At 45.0% G+C, this 25,737-nt stretch overlaps 1 protein-coding gene across 4 annotated transcripts in view; it reads right to left on the minus strand.

Annotated features, from left to right (window-relative positions):
* The window catches only part of qtc (GRIP domain-containing protein quick-to-court), a 74,815-nt gene that overhangs the window by 32,448 nt on the left and 16,630 nt on the right, over positions 1-25,737 (minus strand). Inside the window, exons 4-7 of one of the 4 annotated variants that reach the window (XM_075896237.1) lie at positions 23,870-24,020; positions 10,181-10,355; positions 6,522-6,578; positions 3,924-4,031 (exon numbers count right to left, since the gene is read on the minus strand). In XM_075896237.1, the coding sequence (XP_075752352.1) occupies positions 3,924-4,031; positions 6,522-6,578; positions 10,181-10,355; positions 23,870-24,020 (491 nt within the window). The remainder of the gene's footprint in view (positions 1-3,923; positions 4,032-6,521; positions 6,579-10,180; positions 10,356-23,869; positions 24,021-25,737) is intronic. The other 3 variants (XM_075896239.1, XM_075896238.1, XM_037424885.2) reach the window with 3 other exon arrangements.

Below are 25,737 nucleotides of genomic sequence, written 5' to 3' on the forward strand. Positions count from 1 at the left end.
TTCATGGCTTAGCACCACTAAACTAAAGTGAAACCACCTTTACAGGCAATTACATGAGGACTAATACGTATACACCTATTCGTTCATTGCGAATACTTCAAAATTTTCAACATTTTAAATTCCACTCAATGCGAATTAAAATACTCTACTATTTATTGGAATATTATAAGCATTTGTATATTCACACAAGCCTACTAGTGAGATTGGTGGCATCTGCACATGCATTACAGAGGCCAGGACAAAGCAGCACTATACCAAACACTATTTATGTGGTGTGCATTGCTTGGGAAAATGGCGGCTTGTTTGCGTGTACTTCTTTATTGACATGCTTGTCTAAACAGTGTCAGTTCCTCAAGAAATAACAGTAATACTTAGTACGTGGGGCTTTACATGCCAAAACCACAATAGAATTAAAGGGCCAATAAACAACCCCAAGTTCTAAAAATTGTAATGAAGACAAATATGCGTACTTTTGCATTGTGACTATGCTGCCGCAAGAATTTCGCGGATACCTGTTATAATAAGAAAGCTTCTGTTTCAGCTAGTTTCAAATTTTAGCATGGCCCCACTACCCTTTTCTGCAATAGCGAGGGGAAGGCGTAGCCTGTCACTGTGACTCTGCCCACTTTTGAAACGTGAAACGATGTCAGCAGTATGTACCATAATAGACCTCTACCAGGATACGTCACAGCGTGACATCACCGGTGCACGTGCCAGGCGGTGTTGTTTGGCAAAACACTCCCACTGGTGGCTGAGTGGGGTACAGTCGCTAGATGCTTGGGGCAGTTTTTTTTTTCTTTTTGAATGCTTAACCTTCATCTCACAGTGGCAACATTAGCTGCGGTATGTGTCAGAGATCATCTAGGTATGTGGTAAAGTGTGTGATGAAATGTTCGCCATGCTGGCTGGCTGTTTATCTCGGTGAAGTAAACACACGTGGCGGCCTGTGCAAGGAACAGCGGCATCGTCTTCGAATGTGCGGAGCTGACTGTGGCGTGTAGGGTGCGTTGAAAGGCATCCGTAATATTGGTTCACCTTTATGGACGGTGAAACTCGTAATATTGAGCATGGTGTGTGCAGTGTGAATAATGCGATACGTCCTGTTTGCGAAAACACTGGTATTTGTTGTAGGCCAGTTGAAGTAACTGGTTATTGATGAAACTTTACCATCTGTGATTTTAGTCAAGGTAAAAATGCATTTAACATGATCATCTGCAAGTGGGTACATCTCGGCGTATGTGCGGTGTGCAGAAAAATAGAAGTGCATGGTCTCCGGGCGATATATACGACTACGCATGAGCTATAAGCACGTTGTAGCGTTGCCGAATCTATAACTCGTATTATCGAATACCTGACACTTACTTGTTAATGGAAACAGCAGAAATTTTCGTTTATCTACTTTGTATTATTACAGCTTGATCTTTATGAAGTGACAATGCACATTAGAAGTTTGTGTATCAGGCCTAAAGGAGCAATATAGGTACAAAAAAACGTACTAGGTGTCAAATGAAGCAAGTTAACTATGCCAGATAATATTATATATTATTAAGTTGTGGGGTTTTACATCGCATAAAATTTCACTGGATTATTGAGAAGCGCAGTGGCAGAATTTCGCTTTAATTTTCACGAGGATATGTTAACCTCAGCCTAACGCACGCAAGGAGTGTTTATATTCTTTTTTTTTATTCGTCTCCAATCAGTCTTTTGCACTTTAAGTGAGAATCTTATCCGTGACGTCAGCACAGCAGCTCAAAACCATGCTGCCGCCAATGCTGTACTTTGTTTAAAACTGCATTGGACATGCCACGATGGAAATTGAATAAGTTTACATCCATGCCATGCAAACATTTTTCAAAGTGCCAGTCATGGTGTACATTCAAAATTTTTGCTTTTGAAAAATATCAGATTTTTTTATGGCTGCCATCTACGTGGGTGAAGCCTACTGCCTGCTTGTCGCGTCTCTCAGTACTCTAAATAAAGTTTCTCCATTCATCCATCTACAACCAGCAAATTTCCCCACTATGAGCAGTGACCCTTTCGCAACCCCATTCTTTTAAAAACTGTGACTTTAGGACATAGCAATGTACAAATTTCTGTCGAAGGAATGCAGACACGCAGCTCTGCTATGCAGAAAAATGCCGCCGGCAGAACTTTCTTGCCAACCAGCCCCTGCTCCGAGAGAGGGTATGGTGGACGGGGTACCCGCAGTTACTCTAGACTGTTTACAAACAGGGAAAGGTCTATTGGCGCTCAGCCAAAAATCGAGCAAGGCTTCCCCCAAGTGAAGGAAGCTTCCGCAAATACAAATGTACTTGTGCATGAACGTGATAATCGTGGGCAGTGAACATTGAGCACACTGGTATTTATTGATTAGCAAGGTAGCACAGTTGGAGATGGCACAGTCGCAAGATGGCAGAACATGGATTTGCTGAGGCGTGATTGTTGGGGGCAAGGACATAAGAAGTGATGCAGAATAGTTCCTGCAAAATATTGAGTTGGTTTGCTACTCTACTAGCTGCCTTTGGTATGACACTCTGCAGATTTAGCATTGTCTTTTTTTATAGATTTTTTTATTTTGAAGCACCTTCTACAATATTAATGCCGAAACAACAGCCAAACAATTTTTTCGGTAAGTTTACTTCTCTATACAGCCTCACACAGACAGAGCCGTGACTGCTACGATCACAATATGGAAGCCATAAAGTTCGCCGCCTCAAGAAAAGTCAAGACACCATTTTGCCATTCAGTGGGCTCTATAGCCCGCTTTAACTACAAAAATACTCTCCTATGATAAGCACGGCTGCAGTGTGTCACTTTATGATTTGCCGCGGCAAAAAGTCTGCAGCAGAAACGAGAAAAAAAAATCTCATTCACAAATTTATGTTCCCACTAAGACACACTCTCCCAAGATACAAGAGGTCTTTCATTGCACAGCAAGCGACTGCACATGGTTAGAGCTCTTGCTGTAATTTTTCACCCGATTTGAACCAAGCAAATATGCTTATCTTGGTTATTTTTCTTATAGGCATTCTGTTTGTTACATTTTAGCTACACAGCAGTTTATGCTTTCACCAGCATGATGACAAATATGCATGCGTTCACGGCATAATTTTAACATCTACCTTATCGCTACACAGATCTTTTGTGCAATTGGAAGCGCTATCATGTTGCAAGATGCAGCTTACTGTGGTATAATTGCCAAATTTATATTTTAGTAGATATGTAAATGTATACCAGAGTATTGCACCCAAAACAAGCATCCGAGGACACTGTTGATCATACTAGCCTTTTCACATTATCTGCCGCTTACTAAACACTTATGTTCCAATTCTACACACAGAGTTGTAGTCTCCGAAGTGCTCACTGCGAGAACGTGAGTGGTACTTTGTCTTATTGACTACTATAAACTTTATCGGCCATGCGTCACAACGCTTGTTTCCTCGACGTAAAAGCGAAAATATGCTCTGATCCTCCACATTACAGCATGCCACACAGAGGCACTATGCTGCCCAGAACAATGGTCACATTTTCCGAGTCTTTCTAGTTTGAACATGTAAGTGCCCTTGAACTAAATATAAAACATGGCACATTCAAGTAAAAAACACACAGAAAAAAAAACAAGTGCATTATGGCACGCGTGTATGACTTAAGTGGCTGAACCGAGTGTACTGCTGCTGTCGTGTGACTCGGCCGTACGCAGCTGGTCCATCATGCCAATCTATCTTAACATCTTTTAACATGCGGAAATGCAGCTCCCCAGAATCTTCTTTTTTTTTTTCTAAAAAATAAAAGCTATCTGAACTGATTTGAATTTTGTCAGTCTCGACAAGGCCGAATGAATGGAAGTGCAACTTTCACCACCTTGTGCTTTCTGTTTCAAATGCTGAGTGCACTCGCAGTCCTTCATGAAAAAGAAAATGCACCTGGTGATGCACGTCGACTGGCACGTGGACACGTGCTGCCACAGCGCATCGGTCTGCCTGGAAGACGGGCCTGCTGGGGTTTCACGGGGCTGTCTCTCCGCAATGCTGCTTTTTTTTTTCCCCATCATGCAAGAGGCAGGCATGGTACAAAACTGAACGACCTGGTCATGCAAAAACACAGCAAAATGACAACAGAAATGGGGAACAAAACAAGAACGCATAAAAAGTAAGCCAAACAGAAGAAGCGAAGAGGTCCGTCAACGACTGTAGTCACTTCATTTGAAATGCTATAGGCCTACGTTATGAAAGAAGGTAAGTTTTACAAATGATGGCACGGGAGATATAAAGATAAGACACCATTTCTGTATGCTAGTTCTCTTATCCTGTGTCCATGTTTCTGCACAGAATCCTAAGCCCAACTTTCTGTCACACCTGAAGCCTCTTGCACCCCTTGCTTAGAGTCGTGGCTGTAATACCGGCAACAACTTTTCTTGGCACTACTGTGGAAGCTACAGAACCTAAATGCTGGGGTGTTAAACCTCAACAGTTTAATATAATAATAATAATAATAATTTATTTCTGCCTAAAAAATACACTGACAGGGGAGCTGCAGAAAAAGCTGTAGTAGACAGCTTGACCAAGCCACAGCCCCTAAATACCTAAAGAACCTAAATCAATGCCTGCTGCCATGCCGAAAAATAGCACTTAGAGGGGCTCTGCAATACTTTTTGAGCATGCTCAGAAAGCACTGGCCATCGATAGTCGAGGCTCACGAGAACACACGTGCCAAATACTACAAACCAGCACGCCCAGCCTGGAATTTACAATAAATTCTCAGTCAGCTAAATATTGCTTTATTTTCTCTCGACTAATGACACTGCATATAGTGGTATTAGAACATGTAAACAGACAAGAAACGAAAGACAGAGTAATACAAACGAGTGCTCGTCTGTATAACTCTGTCTTACCTTTGTTGTATGTTTACGCCCTCTAAATACCACTATGTTCTACAAACTCGCCCAAATTTCAGTGGTTTTAAACCTGTCACTGCAGGCTCCGGAATAACTGTGTGACAGGCTAAGTATCAGCCACTGGCTGATTTGAGCATGGCGCGCTCGGTCGTTACCGAGCCTGTCGCGCCAGGTCACGACTTCTCCGCACGTGCATGTGGGATCACACTGAAAAAGCCATGCATTCAAAAATAAATAAATAAATAAATAAAAGTGCTAAATATCAATAGGTTCACATGACACACTTTCTTTCCTCGTGCCATTCCTCCCTGCTTAGCTCCCGGTGCTTTCATCAGGACAAGACAAGAAAAAATGCAATAGCAGCCTGCGGCAAAAATGCGGCAAAAATGCGGCAAAAATGCAATAGCAAAAGTGCAATAGCAAAAATGCGCAAAAATGGCAATAGCAAAATGGCAAAAATGCAATAGCAGCCTGCTGCCGCCCCCTACGTGCGTCGGCATGGCGCGTTGGCCATTTCTGCCTATGTGTTTCCCATGTGGGGCGCTTCGTACGTGTGCTGAGGAGTTCGTCATCTTGTAGTGCATTAGCATCGACGGCATGGAAGGGCCGACTCCAAAAACTCAAGTGCACCACGATGCCACTTTTAAGAGAAAAGTCATCGCATGTGCAGAAACGGACGGAAATCGAGCCACATCGCGGTCGTTCGGAGTTCCCGAACTGGCGGAAACAAAAGCAGAAGATTGTCGTCAGCAAAGATTCACGCAAAGGCTTCAGTGGACCACAGCAGGGTCAGTTTCCGCAAATCAAAATGCTGCTCGGCGAGTATGTGCTTGAGCAGCGAGCTGTACAGCGGCCCGTGACGACAGAACTGCTCCAAGTGCGGGCTATGCAATTAGCCTTAGAAAAAGGTCTAATGCGGAGCCAGTTAAAAGCAAGCAGGTGCTGGCTAACTAACTTTATGAAGAGGAAAGGATTTTCCCTCCGAAGGAGAACGGGCATATGCGACAAGTTTTGTGGACGAGTACGATGAAAAGCTTCACAGTTTTCAGAGGTTTGTCCTAAACTTGCGGCACAACAACGGCTACCTGCTTGGGCAAATGGGGAATGCCGATCAGACGCCTCTTTACTTCGACATGCCTGGCACCACAACCGTCGAGAAGAAGGGGGCAAATCAAGTTCGCGTGCTGACATCGGTCCACGGTAAGACTACAGTGACGGCAATGCTCTGTTACACGTCAGATGGGCAAAAGCTTCGCCCGTACCTCATATTTAAATGGAAGACGCTCCCGAAAGGAGTCGTTTTTTCAAGTGGTGTGATCGTGCGGGCCAGCGAGAAAAATGGGTGTGTGTTGCAATCGATGTCTTACGTTGTTTTTTTTTTTTTTTTTTTGTCGTGGAAATCGGGTGCGCGTTACAATCGAGGGCGCGGTAGAATCGAGTAAATACGGTATATACGACAGATAACACTTGCTAGGTTTTCCATAGCTTCACACACATGTGGTTTAAGATAAAATATGTCCCTCCATCCATTCTCTTCATTCTGTCAATGAGCATAAAATTCGCACTAACACAGTTTGATCACCCATCACCACAAAAATGAATGCAATGGTTTTGTAAGTGTACTTACAGTGCAGTATGATTAGATAATGAGTTTCTGGAGGCAATACTATCATTCAGACACCTCCTGCAAGTTAATCAATTCATTTCTTAGTGTATTGTACAGACACAATGCAATTGCACATGCATGTCTTTGCCCCCATTTGATTAGCCAGCAGGTTCAAAGATTACGTGACTGTCTAGAATGACAACCTCATCAACCCATCCATAAAGATTCTTGTTCTATAAAGGGATCCAGCAATACAGTTTTATGAGATTGCAAGCTAGTACCAAATGAATGACAGCACATTAGTACCATGTTGCTAGAGAGGCGTTAACATTATTAGGATGCTTTGTTTTTAAGAAATAAAAAGTAAGCCATTCCACTAGAACATTCTGGGTCCAAGCATCTTTGTAGTGCTTGGCTATAATGAAAGTGTAAACAGTTTGTTCCTCCACAGTACAAATGTGTGCTTCATGAAAATTTTGCATTGTGCACATCAAGCTCAAAAATTAAAAATAGCATGAACGATGGGTGAGCTAGCTTCTCTCCTTGGTGGTGCTCTTTTATACTTACGTTCAGGAGCTTTTGCGTGTTCAGCTAGTTGGAATTTCGCACTTCAATCTTCTCAAATTTTTTAAGTGGAAGCATTTTTGGGTGTGACACAATGCAGACAGAAAAGAACACAACAAAGCAAAGTCACATGCCTTCAAGAGGACATCAAGTAGGTCCATGGTTGCCATATACAATGAATGGGCCTTGCACGACATGCCTTGCTTTGCGCTTACTGCTTCAGTTCACGTACAAATAATATAAAATGGTGCATCATGGCAGGCATGTTGTGGCATGTGTGAGAGTGTCGAACCCTCCCACATGCAACTGTGATTTGCAAAGGAAAGAACAGCATTTTTATAGGAAGCTGTCATAAGCTAGCTTCAAGATCAGAGAGGTCAGTCACAAAGAAGAAACGACTAGAGTAGAATCTTAATGATACAATTACGGCTGATGTGGATTTTGCGATGATATGAATTTAAACTTGGTTCAGATAGACTACATTATACAAAAATACGTCGTGATTCAGTGTTTTGCGAACGGTTTCCCCAGCAACACGTGATTCACCGCTGGACACAAGCGGCACAACGTGGCTTGTCTGTGGGAAGAAGGCCCATTCACACTTGGCCTCGAAGAGAGCAAATGCCGCAAAACTCACCAGAATTTGCCTGGCTTCACTGCTGAAAAATAGGCCAGAAAATCATGGCGCGAGGCCGACGCAAAAAAAAAAAAAAAAACGACCCAAGACCAATTTTTCCACAACCCTGCTATGGCTTTGGCTACACTGGCTGCACTAGCTCTAAATAACCAGCCATACATTCAACATGGCGGCAGAGGAGTCGGCGGTGGAGCGCGCCGGCGCAATTGCGAACTACCCGCGCAGAATGACAAAGCTCACAGCCTTTAGAAAGACTTGTTCATCGAGAGCCTGGTTTGAATTATGATAACTGCGATCACCATAAGTAGAAGGAAGTGCACCGGCAGTGTGCCCCAACGTGTCTCACTTTGCACTAGCAGCTGAATCATAAATCTGTCGCTGCCGCTGTTGGTGTGTCGGCTCGTGTTGTTTCTTCTGACGTATTTCTTGAAACAATGTTTGTAAAGATGTAAACTGTTTCTTTTCAGTACTTTGTATACATAGCTAGAACTCGGTATGAATTTTAATGTTCAGGAATGAACTCTCAAGCGGCGACGGCAGTGGTGGCATGTATATGATAGGCAGACAGAACGAATGTGAACATGTTTCAACAGACGTGGACGTGATTTTGTGGCCCTTTTGGCATTTTCATTCGAATTATCCAGTGTAAATTTTCCCAGGACTGATTTTTTCCGTGTCGACATTGTGGCGTTTTTTTTTTCAGCTAACTTTTGCCGCTTTCCCTCTCTTCCATGCCAAGTGTGAACGCGCCTTATAGCGCCAGCAGCACGAGTGAGGAAACCGCGTCACTTTATTGAGAGGCGGTAAAAGCAGGAAAATTCAAAAGAACATCATGGACTTCTTCAGCAAAATGTAGTTGACCCCTAATGTTGCTAGTTCATCTTCATAATCAGCTTTTTGTTTTTGGTTCATACCAATTCGGGATGATACGAATATTTTGCGTGCTCGCTTTGAATTCGTATCATCGAGATTCTGCTTAGCATTATTAATGGTAGTAAGTTCATGGTTGCCTGCAAAGCATCAGCATAGAACTGAAATTCAATAATAGATGTTCGATTGCAAAACATACTGGCAGGTATTGTCCTTTTTTTTTTTTCAGGTAGCACAGCATTTTTTTCATGTTCATTATGTCATCCTCTAATTTGTAGGCTCTAAATATAACCTTAATATAACAAACCCATGATGGTTCAGCTAACTGGGAGCGCGGGGGTAAACACAGACAAAAAGCAAAGAAGAGGCACACAGCACGAGCGCTCGTGCTGTGTGCTTCTTCTTTGCTTTGTGTCTGTGTTTACCCCCGCGCTCCCAGTTCGCTGAACCATCATGAATTACCAACTAGCCCACCTTTCCATCCTATAAAAAACCCAGACATAACAAAATATTGGTTATAACAAAGTAAATGAAAAATAGCCTTTCAATAGATACTATGTTTGGAATATACATTTATAAAAAATTTTCGATTATAACGAACATATTTTCGTGTAATATGCACCTTTATTATAATGAGGTTTGAGTGTATATCCGGGTTAAACTGTACTAAAAAATTTTGAGTTGCATTTGAATTCGTGAGCACTGTACAATCACTGCATTTTGCTAGCTCGCAAGTGTGTTTGCTTTTATTTAGCACCAAAGGGTGCACTATTCCAGCTTTTTCCAAACATAGCTGCGCAAAACAAAGTGGAAGAAACCCGCCTGTCGCGGCGTTACCAATGCGCCTACAAGCTGCCGAATGGGCTCATTTTCCATCCTGGCAAACAAAGTCAAGCAGCTTAGTCCGTAAGGCACAGGGCAAAAAGTCCGAGAGACGATAGGAGTGTGAAAAATGTGATGTTGCTATTCACATGCCTGTATGCTTTAAAATTTTTCACACACAGATATCATACTGAAGCACCTGATGCAGTCAAGCATTGTTAAGCGAATAAAACAAAGTTTGTTATTCTATGATGGTTGTTGTGGATTGAATTGCAATTTAAGTGCACTGACCCATGCCTCCAGCGGGCGCAAAAATTTTCCGGTAAAATACCAGGCGGAAATAGACGTGGAGAACAAAGAAGCTATTAACTTAAAAAGATAGTTCAAATTTCAATATTTGCACATCCCTACCGAAAACATTTAAAGTTCAGGTCGGTAATCCTTTAAGGAAGGTTAGATTTGTGTCGAAATTAAGAAATTTGCGGGCGTAAAACGGAATCAGCTCACAAGAGACAGGAACTGGGTCAATAACTGGGAGAGTTTTAATATGATACAGAACAAACACATGGGAAGAGAAGAACGAAATACGACAATGTTACCATAGTTAAGTGCTGTTTCTTCTTAACCCAGTCTGTGTGCACTGTAGCGATTCTAAGATGCAATATGGACTAACCCACCACCAAACCATCCTACGTTGGACATCAATATAGGCTGATGGTGATCATTAAAAGCCTCCATAACTTCACTCGGTTCTCAACCACGGCTATGTGATGATGCAGCCACGCACTTGGCATTCAGGTCTCCCAGCATCTGCAACAGGCTTTCGGTGCGCTGCTCGTAACGATGCTTCAACTGTCTGTACTTGCGGCGCAGCGTCTCTGAAGAATGGCGCCGTTCCTCAGGCAGCGACTCGGTCGAGTCCTCCGAGTCTCCGCTCTCAGCTCTGTCAGGCTCGGTACACCCTGCAGTGTACGCGATGCAAAGAAGCGGCAACTACTATTGCAGGACCAGGCAAGCTTCAGCTGTCTCCACACAGACTTCTGGCAGCAGCCGTCAGGCAGAAAATAAGAATGCAGTAGACTCCCGGTAATTCAAACTCTAATAATTCATACTGTTGGTTAATTCAAACAAAATTGAATTTTTTTGTTGGCCCTTTATTCTTTCAATGTATTTAAAGCCTCTTAATTCAGACTCTCATTCGATTATTTCATACCTTTTATGGTTCCATACCAGAAAATATCAGCTACTTCCCTACTACTATTTAAACATTTGTGCGCTTATATAATCATAACAGTCTAAAAATGAAAAATAAGCACCTCGGGCCTTCAAAAAAAAAAGCCTTCGCTGGTAAACAAATGTTGGAAACGAAGCACATGCATGGTAAACCGTGATGATTCTCAACTGGTGTTGAGAGCTTTGTGCTGAAGGAACATTTAGCAAAGAAGCAATTGGCAATTCACAATTTTTTTAAAGCTCTAATCAGCAGTAAATGGCCGATAAATTTGTGGACCTTACTCTGCTTTCTGTTCATCGCATGCAGTTAGGGTTTAAAAACACTTAAAAAGACTTTAAATCTGATACATTCGAGCCCACTTATATCGAACCTGAGCGTGACGAGGCATCCGTTCGCTGTATCCCGAACGTTCGATGTATCCCGAAGTTCGTAGTAAATGAAACAGCTTTTAAAAAAAAGTTGCTAGTGAAAACAGAAACTTTTTTTGTCCCAAAAATCCGTAATTCAGGTGTTTCAAAGAGCAGAAACGATAAGGGCGGTCTCGAGTTCATTTAAAACGGCAGGCTGCTCGTTCGCCGAGGCCCGTGGCATAAGCTGCATGAGACTCTCGCTCCAAAGCTTCGTCGTTCTCGCAATCCGATTCCTCCAAATCGCTCTCGCAACGTACTTCATTCACAATGCCCCAATCCGTGCACGGTTCCGCAGTGTCGTCATCATCATCGGCCGTAATTAAATCATTGCAACAGACGTCCCACCCGCTCTCCCAGGTCGGAGTCGACGACGCCCTGCCACAAATCGCCGCCGCAGTGGTCCTGTTCGGAAGCTTCAGGCTCGGCATCGAGCCCAACGAAGTCGGCTTCGCGAAAACAGTTTTGCGCACATGTAGTCGTCACCGCCACTCACGAAATATTCACCATCTCCACAGCTGAATACCGAGACGCCCGAAGCGGCAAGTTGGCTGCCAGGTAATCAATCAACAGCTATGAGCAAGTGCTCCGCAACGCAGCACCTAACACGCGGATTAAGTTCAAGCCAAGTGGCCACACTTCCGACGTTTTTTTTTGAGAGGCACGAAAAAGTGCGCTAGTCCTCCCGTCGGCCATCATGACCACACACGCACACCAAGAGCGAGCAAGACGCGCACACGTGTGAAATAGCTCTGGGCGCGTTTCCAGTCGGCAAACGAAACTAATTCGAGCCAGTGTGGTGGGCGTCGCGGAGCGGTGGAGACGGGCGAAGGGGTTGTGATCAAAAGAGGAGAGCAGACTTGCGAGAGAAGGGCAAGGAGTTGCGATAAAGCTTGGAGGAATGAAAGATTCCTTCCTCCGTGCTACAAAGAGAGGGGAGGATGCTGCGGGAGGACGACCTTGAAAACCAAAACACACGGGAAGGTGGGTAGCTTGCTTGAAAGGTCTGCAAAACTCGCACGTAGAAAAACTTAAAAAGAGTGCCAGCGCACGCAGAAGTCAAAGCATGGCCGCCTTGTTCGGTGCGCGCGGCAGCGTTTGAAGAATCGGCGGCCGTGATCAAGAAATCGTTTTGTTGCGCCGGTGGGTTTGCGTGGCCTCACGAACTTTGATATTTCGCGATTCGTTCCGCGCGAATTAACAGCCGTTTTCACGCTTCCGCACCCGCGTGGAGGGCGTGCTGAGCCGAGTGCGAAGTGAGCGGGAACAAGTCCTAAACACGAAACGAATCGCAAATTATCAGAGTCGGTGGGGTAGCGTTCGCGCGTGCACTAGACGCAAGCTATCGGATACAGTCGGTGGCCGACGATGTTGGCAAATGGTCTGGTCACTCCAGGCTGGTGAAGCCAACGACAGTACCAGCCATCAAAAACAGGGTACGTGGCCGACCGGTCTTCGAAAGATCAGTGGCAGTGTGAAAACACGGGCCTGGTCTGGTGATACGGGGTGCTCAGAGTAGCTGGGGGACAAAGGACGGAGGGGTGCGTAACTAAAAGTGGTCGTGGAGAGCAGCAACTAGATGGGCGCAGAGGAAGAATCGGCGTTTAACAATAAGAATGTATGGGCACCTCGCCAATGTCTGATCGGTGGTCGAAATTTGTTTCCCCGGAAGTCGGCAGACCGCTGACTCTGTTCGCTGTAACTGATCAGCGGCGCTCGGAGACGTTCGTTGTAAGTGCGATTTTGTGCCATTGAACCAATGTATATTTTGACGGTCATGCCAATATTGTTCGTTTTAAGCGAAAGTTCGTCTTAAGTGGGGCCGTTATATGTGGGCTCGACTGTAATGCCTAATCATAATGTGTGGTGTCGCCTCATTCACAGTGATACATCTGAGAGCTTTTTGGTAATTAAAAAAAAATCAGGGGTCCTTTTAGGTTTCAATTAACAAGAGTCTACTGTAGTCAGATAAATAAGTGATTGATCTTGATCTAGTCATTAGTTGATTAATCACTATTGATTAGAGTTTGGCATCAATTAATAAATCAAGTGACATTTTTGGCAGGGCTTTTAAAAAGAAACACACAGAGTCTACTCTGATGTATGACCGTATTTTTTTGTTTGAAGGATCAAACATGAAAAATGCAAGTACCTAGTGGCTTCGTAAACGATAGTGTTTATAGTGTTTATCACTAAACACATAACTGTTGCCAATGACTAATGCTGGGATAAACAACTAACGATAAAATACTGAACAAGACAAGAATACAGGGGATAATAGAGAGCAGACATGATAAACAACCGTCCAACAAGAAGTGTTCTTAGACACCATGAAACATTGAATGCTGTTGTGCCTTAAAATGGACTGCCTACTTACTGTCAAATAAATACAAAAAATTTTGAGTGGAGAGAGAGTAGACAAAACATCCTTTCAGTCACTGTAGTAATCAGCTAGGATATAAAATTGGAACTGCTTTCAGAACGAGGAGTGAATTGATATGGCATCCCTGTTACTTCAGAGACTCTAAATTGTGAACTGTCAATACCTTTAAAATTGCCTTGACAGAAAAATGAACAACATGTGTGCATTGCTTCATTGCCTAAATACACAAAGTTTGTGGCTACAGGGGAATGAATCCTGAAGCAAAGCAACGCTTAGCACTGTAAAAGAACAACCTGAAAAATATAAGGTTTCTTTTTTGCAATTACAGCAAAATAAGATTGCGAAGAGTCTAACGTGCTCGCGTCAGCTCTCGCGTTTTCCTGACTTTTCTAGTATTTCTGTGTTGATTGCTGGTGTTTACTTGTGCACACCTGTTCTGCGAAGTTCTGAAGACCATACGGATACCATCTTTTATCACAGTGAGTGATTTTCGATCATTTTACGAAAATCTGTGCGCTTCCGTGAGGCCTAGGCCTAGTTAATCTGGGCCACCCAGACGACTTCAATGGCGACTCGGCACCACTCATCTGTTACCATGATGGAGTATCAAGTAGAGGGAGAAAAAATTTCCCCGAAAGTCACTCATAACCAGGGATGGCAAACTGCGGGTGCCAGAAGAGCTGGTGCCAAATTGCGGGCACCTCACCCTGACGCAGCGGCAACATTTTCAGAGTCCTGTAGCCAAATGCGCAGAGGTGCAACGCTGAAGTCCAAGATTATCCAGCCAAGCCGAATGCTGGTTCTTCCCGAAGAAGACACCAAGATCATCATTAGACCCAGAGGTGGGCTTAATATCCCCAATATTGGTGCTGCTGCGGTCGCTGATGCTGTATTTGCAGCCGCAGGTACAAGCGAGGACAAGCTCTCACAAGACACTCTGTGCCCGAACTTACAGCACGACATCATGATAGCCACCACTCCTAGACAAGAAAATGCCGAAAGATACACCACCATCAAGCAAATCTGTATCTCGGGCGAGATTCACGAACTTTGTGCCTACAAGACTGTCCAACACTCGACGTGCAACGGGGCCATACGAGGCATACCACTGCACGTCAATCCCGCGACGCTCGATAGCAGGATCATCAACAAGAATAATCCTCTCGCGCTGGCAGCTAAAAGAATAGCTCAGACCAAGGCTATCATCATCGCCTTTGACGAACACCGAGTACCGAATTTTGTCAGAAACAAAACGCTTCTGATAAAATGTTTCCTATACCGAAAGCAAGTGGACGTAGGCCTCGCATGCGGAAAATTCGGGCATCGTGCCGATGTCTGTCCAATACCAAGCGACGTCGTCTGTCGGGGATGTGGCTTTCCGAACCATGATAAGCAGCATCAGTGCATCCCAAAATGCAAGTTCTGTGGCAGTTGACACCCTACTGTCAGTAAAAAATGCGCACAAAAATTAACGACTTCGTACATCGTTCGTCAACGACGCTTCGGGCGTGCCAGACAGCAAGAGCAGCTCTCTCCGCCGTCGGTCATTCGATCTTCCAATTCGCAGGCCCCATCTAGATTAAGGCCTAGGGGAAAATGGCTCTCACGTTCAAGAAGCCGCTCCATGAGCCGACGGGGCTCTAGAAGTGGCTCTGCTTCAAATTCACTACCCAGATCCCCTTCTCCAGTGCGCTCCCAATCTAGCGGCCGCTCGTCATCCCACTCCAGGAATTGATCGTCTAGCAGAGCGAGACTCAAGACTCCCTCGGGTGGTAAAGGCAAATCCTCTCTAACGTGGGCCGATAGGGCCGGTGACACCAAAGGTCAGGCGTCTAACTCACACGACTTGAATCTCACGAATGAGCTCAAAGAACTTAGGCGTACCAATGATAGTCTTCAGAAATAAAATGCTCAATTCAAGCAGGAAATCAGTCAGCTAGCCAGAGAGATATCCGAAATATGAAGACTGGTGCTCAGACCATCGGCTCCTCTGCCCACCGCAAGTTCATCGGCCATGGACACAGCGGAGCCTCCCCCCAAGCCGGGTGCAGTGTAGCGTCGGGCCCTAGATAGCACGAGAGAAGACGAGACTGTGAAACTCCTTTCGGAGCTCAAGAAGCCCTTCGCCAACATAAAATCAGGCCTCTCTGAAGTACAACAATTATTCGCGCACTCCCAGTTGGGTTTGGTCGCCCTAAGCGAGAAAATAGCTAGGCTGGAGGGGACTAGTCCAGGATTATTGCCAAACATGCAAAGTGTCATTGCCCCACCGATGGAGGGTACCATCCTGCAGGCGGCTCTCTCGGCACCGATACACAAGCCCGAACATGGATAATGCAGCTACTGTCATAACAATATGGCAGCGGAATCGCGCAGGGTTCGCCAGTGAACGGGCGACCCTGCGGCAATACCTAAAAAGCATAAAAGACAAATGCCAAGTCATCACCTTGCAAGAAACGATCATGTCATCACCCATCAAGCTCCTTGATTTTCCATCAGTGGCTTCCCCTGAGGAGGAAGGGGTGTCGCTACTCTGGTCAGTAAAAGGTTCACGTGTATTCAGCGAGACCTCGGTCCTGCGGACAATGGGATCGAGTACGTCATGACGGAATTGCTTGCTGACCTTTCTAACGGTATCTTCATTCTTCATATTGAATGTCTACTGCAGACCCAGCGTACACAGAGTCCAAGCTGGTGGCATTTTCAAAAAGGCCGTGCACTGTGCCGGCTGTTGACCTCTCGTCGTCATAGGCGACTTTAATGCCCAGCATCAGACGTGGGGCTACCTTGTCAATACGAGGAAGGGTAGGGACATATGGCATATGGAAACAGAGGAAGATATTACTCTGATAACCAATAAAGATTTCCCGACCAGGAGCGGGAACTCGCTGTGCCAAGATACTACTTTGGATCTCACCTTTGTCAAGAGTCTGGAAAATGTCCAATGGACAAACGCAGCTATGGACCTCGGTAGCGATCATTGCATCATCGAAGTGGTAATTGAGGTTGCCCGAAACAAGAGGAAAACCTTTAAGTTCGTAGACTGGGACTTGTTCCGAGCCAACTGCTCCGAGCACGCCCTCACCTCGGACGTGGACTCACTTCGAACTTTTGGTGCGATGGATTAAAAGAAGATGTAATTAGCGCCACCAAAGAAATCATAACCGATCTGGAGGTGGACAGAATAGACAGTAGGCTTGCGCATCTTTTTGAAGCCAAGCAGGCACTGCTCGCAAGATGGAACATTCAGTGAAAACTATGCAAGGCAATGAGTAAGGTAAAAACACAGTATACTATAGTGATGGGCGACTTTAATGCAAAGGTAGGGAAGAAGCAGGCTGGAGACCAGGCAGTAGGAGATTATGGCATCGGTACTAGAAACGCCAGAGGAGAGCTACTAGTAGAATTCGCAGAACGCAATAATTTACGGATTTTGAATACCTTCTACCGAAAACGAGAAAACCGCAAGTGGACATGGAGGAGCCGTAATGGCGAAAATAAGAACGAAATAGACTTTATAATGAGTGCACAACCTGGAATCGTGCAGGATGTGGAAGTGATTGGCAAGGTACGATGCAGTGACCATAGAATAGTACGGTCTCGAATTCGCCTAGACTTGAAGAAGGAACGACAGAAACTGATACGCAAGAAGCCAATCAATCAGCTAGCACTGAGAGGGAAAGTACAGGAATTCAGAGTGTCGCTGCAGAACAGGTACTCGGCTCTTAGTGAGGAAACGAACCTTAGCGTAGATACAATGAATGATAATCTAACGAGTATCATTACGGAGTGTGCAGTGGAAGTTGGAGGCAGGGTAGTTAGACAGGACACTGGCAAGCTTTCCCAGGAAACGAAGAACCTAATTAAGAAGCGTCAAATCATGAAAGTGTCAAGTACAACAGACAAAATAGAACTGGCAGAGCTTTCGAAGTTGATTAATAGACGTAAGGTATGCGATGTAAGAAGGTATAATATGGAGAGAATTGAACACGCTCTGAAAAACGGAGGAAGTGTCAAAGCATTGAAGAGGAAACTTGGGATAGGCAAAAGTCGGATGTATGCACTAAGGGACAAAGAAGGCAAAATAACTACCAATATGGATAGGATAGTTAAAATAGCAGAGGAGTTTTACAGAGATCTGTAGAGTAGCCGTGACAACCACGGCCTTGATACTATAAGAACTAGCAGTAACCCAGATTACACCCCACCAGTAATGATAGAAGAAGTCAGGAAAGCTTTGGAGAGCATGCAAAGGGGCAAAGCTGCTGGTGAGGATCAGGTAACATCAGATCTGCTGAAAGATGGAGGACAGATTGTGTTAGAAAAACTAGCCACCCTGTTTACGAGGTGTCTCCTGACGGGAAGAGTACCAGAGTCTTGGAAGAACGCTAACATCATCTTAATACATAAGAAAGGAGATGACAAGGACTTGAAGAATTACAGGCCGATCAGCTTGCTCTCTGTAGTATACAAGCTATTTACAAAGGTAATTGCTAACAGAGTAAAGAAAACATTAGAATTCAATCAACCAAAGGAACAAGCAGGATTTCGAACAGGCTACTCAACAATTGACCACATTCATACTATCAATCAGGTAATAGAGAAATGCTCAGAGTATAACCAACCCCTATACATAGCCTTCATAGATTACGAGAAAGCGTTTGATTCAGTAGAAATATCAGCCGTCATGCAAACACTGCGGAATCAGGGCGTAGATGAAGTATATATAAACATTCTGGAAGAAATCTACAGGGGATCAACTGCTACCATAGTGCTTCATAAAGAAAGCAACAGAATACCAATCAAGAAGGGTGTAAGGCAGGGGGACACCATTTCCCCAATGCTATTTACCGCGTGCTTACAGGAGGTTTTCAGAAGCCTAGAATGGGAACAGTTAGGGATAAGAGTCAATGGAGAATACCTTAGTAACCTGCGCTTCGCCGATGACATTGCATTGCTGAGTAACTCGGGGGACGAATTGCAACTCATGATTACGGAGCTAGACAAGGAGAGCAGAAAGGTGGGTCTTAAAATGAATCTGCAGAAAACGAAAGTAATATACAACAACCTCGGCAAGAAGCAGCGCTTCGAGATAGGTAACAGTGCACTTGAAGTTGTAAAAGACTATGTCTACTTAGGGCAGGTAATAACCGCAGAGCCGAACCACGAGATTGAAGTAACTAGAAGAATAAGAATGGGGTGGAGCACATTCGGCAAGCACTCTCAAATTATGACAGGTAGATTGCCACTATCCCTCGAGAGGAAGGTATATAACAGCTGTATCTTGCCGGTACTTAGCTACGGAGCAGAAACCTGGAGACTTACAAAGAGGGTTCAGCTTAAATTGAGGACGACGCAGCGAGCAATGGAAAGAAAAATGGTAGGTGTAACCTTAAGAGACAAGAAGAGAGCAGAGTGGATTAGGGAACAAACGGGGGTTAAGGATATCATAGCTGAAATCAAGAAGAAGAAATGGACATGGGCAGGGCATGTAGCGCGTAGACAGGATAACCGCTGGTCATTAAGGGTAACTGACTGGATTCCCAGAGAAGGGAAGCGGGTTAGGGGGAGACAGAAGGTTAGGTGGGCAGATGAGATTAAGAAGTTTGCGGGTATAAATTGGCAGCAGCAAGCACAGGACCGGGTTAACTGGCGGAACATGGGAGAGGCCTTTGTCCTGCAGTGGACGTAGTCAGGCTGATGATGATGATGATGATGATGATGATGATGATGGTGATGATGCAAGAAAATATCCAACATCAACAAAGCAGTAGAGGCTCATTGCAAGGTCCTATGCAAGCAGCAATGGGATGAACTCTGTAACTTTATTGAGGGTCAGCTCAGAATCGATAAAAGCTGGAGACTCCTCAAGCACCTACAGCACTATGGAAGCACTAAATCTAATGAGCGTAGAGCGTTGGTGAAAGCCGTTCATTTAGCCACTGACTGGGCTCCAGATGAGGCGATAACAGAACAGCTCATAAACAAGTATTTGACCGCCACGGACGACCTGGTTCCTCCTCAGTTTCCAGACTATGATGGGTGCGACGTGCTATCGATGAATGAGGAGTTCACTGTGGCAGAGGTCAAACAAGTTCTTACATCCCTGAATGGGAGATCAACCCCTGGACCCGACGGGTTACTAACGAAATGCTCAAGCACCTTGACGATGACGCCATCAAATTTCTTACAGACAAAATCAATGAAATCTGGTGCAGTGGGCTCATTCCTAAAAGCTGAAGAGCGGCCTGCACAGTACTGATGCCGTAGCAGGGTAAGGCGCCAAGCATCGAGAACCTCAGGCCAATCTCACTGACGTCGTGCATCGGGAAGATGGCTGAGCATGTCATGCTCAACCACCTCACTGAATACCTCGAGTCCAACAAATGAGACATTCACAATATGATTGGCTTTTGGTCGCGCTCTTGACTGGACGCCATGAAGCTGATCAAGCGCCAGGTCATTGACTCAGACTCCACCGACACTAAGGCGATTCTCGGCTTGGACTTAGAAAAAGCGTTTCACAACGTATTGCATTCCTTTATTCTGAAGAGCTTGGCTGAGTTTCACGCCAGAAAACGAGCGTACAATTTTGTGCCCTCTTTTGTTTTCTCGAGGTCCACAAGACTCAAGATTGACAGGTTCCTACACACAAAATTACCCTTTGGTTAAAGGGGACACCTCGGGGGAGGTGGTCTCCCCGACGCTTATCAATATATGCATGACCAACCTGTCGCAAACCTTGAACAAGATACCGCACGTTAACCACACAATCTATGCTGACGACATCACCATCTGGTGCCACAGCGGATGTGAATGTCAGGTCGAGAGCGTTTTGCAAGAGACCATCGATGTGACTGAGCACTATCTCATCCCTACCGACCTACGGTGCTCGTCCGCTAAGTCCGAGTTTTTACACTATAAGAGGCCCAGAAGTAGTTCTCATCAGTCCTGGAAGTCAGCAACGGAGAGCCACATCAGGTTATTCACCGGTAATGGCTCCCCAGTTCCACGCGTGAACACCATCAGAATCCTCTGAATGTTGATCAACAGTCCAACGGAGCCAATGGAGCCGTCATCAAGCGCATTTGTTCCAAGACCAAGATTGCCCTCGGGCTGATTAGAAAAATCACTAACAGGCACCGAGGAATAAGGGAGGACAATCTGATTTGGATTATCCACGCATTTGTGCTATGTCACCTTGCTTATACGGCAGCTCTGCTCAACTAGCTCGTGTCGGAGCGCAACAACATCAATGCCCTAATCAGAAGAGTTTTCAACTTGGCCCTTGGCATTCCCGTCCGAACACACATAAAAGACTTCCTGAAGCTGGGAATCCACAACACATTCAAAAAAATTGCCGAGGCCCAAGAGCTTTCACAGTTTGTCAGACTGTCCGGCACCCCAGCGGGTAGGGTCATACCCGACATGCTGGGACGCAACCCCGCGGTCGTCGGTCCTGATGCTGTGAAGCTACCCAACGAAATAAGGTCCGGGATTTTCATACAGCCGATGCCATGTAATATGCATCTAATCTACAATGCAGCACAAACACGAGCAAGGGGTAAAGCTCTGCTCCCAGTGCTCGCCTGGACAAGAAACAAGCCTGTTTCGTCGATGCCGCTTCGTACGCTCAAAAAGAAGCATTTTCGTCAGTGGTTGTTGGCTGTGATTGTGAAGTATTCAGCTGCGCTACCATCTGCACTTCTAGCTCCAACATTGCAGAGCAGGTTGCCATTGCTCTTGCATTAACGGACGGTGTACGTGGCACAATTTATTCAGACTCAAAGGCTGCTATCAAGGCATTTCAAATGGGTATTGTGGCTCCCCAGGTCCTACAGATGCTTAAAAAAGCCAAGGACCTCAAAAATCACTCAATGGTCTGGTTTCCTGCACACCTTGGACCAATTGGGGGTCCTTCGATCAATCTGAACGAGGAGGTGCATTCGGCTGCATGAGGTCTGACTGACAGTGTGCCAGGTAACGCATCATCTCCTGGGTGATACGAGCCTCTCCGCACGTACGAGATATGCAAACACCATTATCTCTCAAGACGAGTGCTGCCCCTATTACGTTCCTAGCTAGGCGAGGCCGAAGCTGTTACTCTCAGACTGCTCCAAACAAGAACCTACCGGAGCCCTGCAGTGCTGCACACAATATACCACGAACAATTCTCAAGCCCGGATCGCTCCTTGTGTGGCGGTTATGCGGACTTCGAGCATGTCCTGTGGGGCTGTGCCTTTGCCGGTCCCCCTTTCCAAGACGAGGAAATGAACAAGCTGATTAAGGCCCAGGGCCTTACCTCTCAAGTTCTGGCCATCGAGAGGGCCTGCGCGAGGGTGGTCTGGTTTAACCTGACCGTCCCGGAGTGGGCCTAGCCAGGTTAGGGTAAGTTAACTCGCATCTATGGTGGACCCAATAAAGTTATTTCACTTACCGTAATTACTCGAATCTAACGCGCACCTTTTTTCCGGTTATGCGAGTTTATAAATCGGATGCGCGTTAGAATCGGGTACAAAAAAAAAATGAATACAGTTATTCTATTGCCATCGGCATTTCCAAAATGGCCGACCCCTACGTGCGTCGGCATGGCGCATCGCCCATTTCTGCCTATGTGTTTCCCATGTGCGGCACTTTGTACGTGTGCTGAGGAGTTCGTCATCTTGTAGTGCATTAGCATCGACGGCATGGAAGGGCCGACTCCAAAAACTCGACTGCACCACGATGCCACTTTTAAAAGAAAAGTCATCACGTGTGCAGAAACGGACGGAAATCGGGCCGCATCGCGTACATTCGGAGTTCCCGAAACATGCGTGCGAGACTGGCGGAAACAAAAGCAGAAGATTGTCGACAGCAAAGATTCACGCAAAGGCTTCAGTGGACCACAGCAGGGTCGATTTACACAAATTGAAGAGCTGCTCGGCGAGTATGTGCTTGAGCAGCGAGGGGCACAGCGGCCCGTGACGACAGAACTGCTCCAAGTGCGGGCTGTGCAATTAGCCTTAGAAAAAGGTCTAATGCGGAGCCGGTTTAAAGCAAGCAGGTGCTGGCTAACTAACTTTATGAAGAGGAAAGGCTTTTCTCTCCGAAGGTGAGCGGGCATATGCGAAAAGTTTTGCGGAGGAGCACGATGAGAAGCTTCACAGTTTTCACGGGTTCGTCCTAAACTTGCGGCACAACAACGGCTACCTGCTTGGGCAAATCGGGAATGCCGATCAGACGCCTCTTTACTTCGACATGTCTGGCACCACAACCGCCGAGAAGAAGGGGGCAAAGCAAGTTCGTGTGCTGACATCGGTCCACGGTAAAACTACAGCGACGGCAATGCTCTGTTACATGTCAGATGGGCACAAGCTTCCCCCATACCTCATATTTAAATGGAAGACGCTCCCGAAAGGAGTCGTTTTTTCTAGTGGTGTGATCGTGCGGGCCGGCAAGAAAAATGCGTGCGCGTTGCAATCAATGTCTGACTTTTTTTTTTTTCGTCGTGGAAATCGGGTGCGCATTGCAATCGAGGGCGCGGTAGAATCGAGTAAATACGGCACTCACGCAACCCTACATATTATCATTATAATGTATAAGTAACTATTTTCACGAGTTCAAAATCTACAAGAGTTACATTGTACAACCTAGTATTACATAACGCTATCACATGCAATAAATCTTGATAGTATAGCACAAAGCATGTGATAAGCACTCTTCACTGCAAAACAACAAGAACATTTTGATGGTGCATCCTGATTAAATGAAGGATGACCTTTTACACCTTTGGTAACTATTTAGTAGTGATTGCATTTTTCATTCTATTAAGCTACAAAGCACTATCATAAATTAAAGTGAAATTTTAAGGGCTCGTTTTTTCATTGTCAGTTAAGGTTTTCTTTATCTGTTAGCTCTCATTAACAGCGCTCTCACCTTACACACCTCATATTTGTAAAAAAAAAACCATGGCAGCTATCTAAGACAATGAAAGTGGTAGTACCAGCGAGATAGCCCATACAGCAGTTCGAACAACAGAAGTTGAAATTTCATTGTTATACCAATATTAATGAGAACAGATATCAGTGTCTATTTGATAGTTCTCATTCATACAGCAGCATGGCATTCGAACAAAAAGTCTACATGGAAGGCACCACAGCCCAAAATCCTTAGTGAGAGCTTGGTTTTTGCTATCTACCTCTTAGTCCTGGGGGTATAAACTAAACATAAAAAAGTCATGGCATCTCTTGATCACCATTATATAAAGAAGATGACAGTTCTGTGAAGAGACTAAGCTGGCAGTCGGAAACATCCAGCCAACTCTCCATGCAAAGTACAATAACCGCTCAACTTGAAGGAAATACAAGGAAGCAATAACAAGAGGGCTCAAAACGGTCACCCACTCACAACCCAACCATTACCTCCTTTCGCCAGCCCAATTCAATATTGCCCGTAAAGTGTTTTTCAACTCACCAGAAGCTGCCTCTGCCTGTGCTCCATTGGCATCCTCTTCCTCTAGAACACTCTCGGGGTGCGAGGGCAGCACATCACTGCTCACACCACTGTCACCCAGTGAGACACCTGCTGCACGCTCTTCCGCGGCTGAGCCTCCAACTGACGAGTCCTGCAGCAAATCATTTGCTAGAGCATCCCTTAGTGTTACCTAGAAGATTGTCTGCTGCAGGGCAATCTTAGGCTTGTCCTTCTTTCCTCAGTGAACCAGCGGACACAAGACTATTTTCATCTCATTTTAGGAGTGGAGCGCTATATGGGACTGGCTTGTCATTCATTCAAACATCTCTTGCGGCATAAATGAAGCAGTGGGGCCTCCACAAATGGGAATTGCTGGGTGCCTGTGCTATGATACACTTCCTCACGTTTCAAAGTACTGAAGCTGCTATATGCATTTATTTTATTTCTTTTTTTCCATTTCCATAGTAAATAGGATCATGAGCTACAGAGATGTGACCAATAACGCATTTATTTGTTTTTTTCGTGAGGCACCCCATGAGGTCACAATGTGTGGAACCATAAACATGGCACAAAACTCGATACCGTGAAACCTACTAATAACAATGCCATATATAACAATCTATTGGCTATAACGACCATATTGTAGTGCCCATATGATTTTCCTGCACTACCCATCGAAAGTGCACCCACATAGAGCAAACATTTTTTAAAATCTTCTGCTTTTACCATGCAGACTTCAGACACAATCACAGTAAAAATATAGTGTACACAAAGCGGAAAAAAAAATAATGTCCAAATAGGCACGAAAGAGGCACACGCTCGAGCATGTCCATGCCCCACTCCAGTTTACTTGTGACGAAAATATCGCATAAACCGTGGCAAGCACGACATGCAGATTTTGGACCCTGTGACTGACGTTACTCAATTTCCAGGTGTTTCTTCAGTGGCAGAATGACAGTTACAAAAAAAAATACAAGAAAGAAGCATATATGCTTACGGTCAGCTTAAGCACGGCAATTTTTTGTGATGCTGTTCTGTACATATAGAACTACCGATGACGAGCCAAACAACATTTTCAAAGTTAAAAATGCATAAATGCAAGGAGCGATAACTTTGCGTCACATAAAAGTTGATTGCGACCCTCAACTTGCCGATGCCGCAATATTCCACAAAAGATCCTCTGCTTTTGGGTAATGGCAGAGACTGGTCGATCAATGATAAAAAAAAAATTGTGGGACTCTCAAGCTTCGCCTTTAAAAGTTGAACGTGATAGTGATATCGTGTACGTAGTGCGTACTTCAAACACTTAGTGCACGAGATCTTTTCGAACTTTCTATGCACCCATTACGTGGAGTTATGGGAATAGGCACAGTAACATGGGTGCCTTTTGTAGTGGGTCGTCGGCTTTAAACCATCAAGTCATTAGGATAATCACATGTTCTGACGCCCGATAGTAGTGTATGCTTGTAGCACGCATTATTACTGCAATATTTATTGTTGTATTGTGAGGCATGTATGCAGGACGCATTTGTATGTAAAGCATGAAAGTTACTTTTGCAGCATTTCCAAGTAGAGCAAGTTATTTTCACTCTTCGCAAGCATATGAGTAGCTGAGTGGCAGAACATCCGCTTGCCACGCAAATGACCGAGGTTCGATCCCCACTCTGCCTCAGCATTTTTATTATTTATTTTATTTGCATTTTTCTAGATTTTACAGTCACGCATAAGGATGATGATTTTTCGCTCACAAAGAATGATGCTGATGCTGACACTGACGTCGCAATTTCTGTAAAACGAGCTTTTTAACGCTATCACATTAACAACTTCTGCATGGTTGTGGCGATGTGAAGACTAGCGATGAACGTGTC

This window comes from Rhipicephalus microplus, chromosome 5 (genome assembly GCF_043290135.1).
Source record: "Rhipicephalus microplus isolate Deutch F79 chromosome 5, USDA_Rmic, whole genome shotgun sequence".
Taxonomy (NCBI): Eukaryota; Metazoa; Arthropoda; class Arachnida; order Ixodida; family Ixodidae; genus Rhipicephalus; species Rhipicephalus microplus.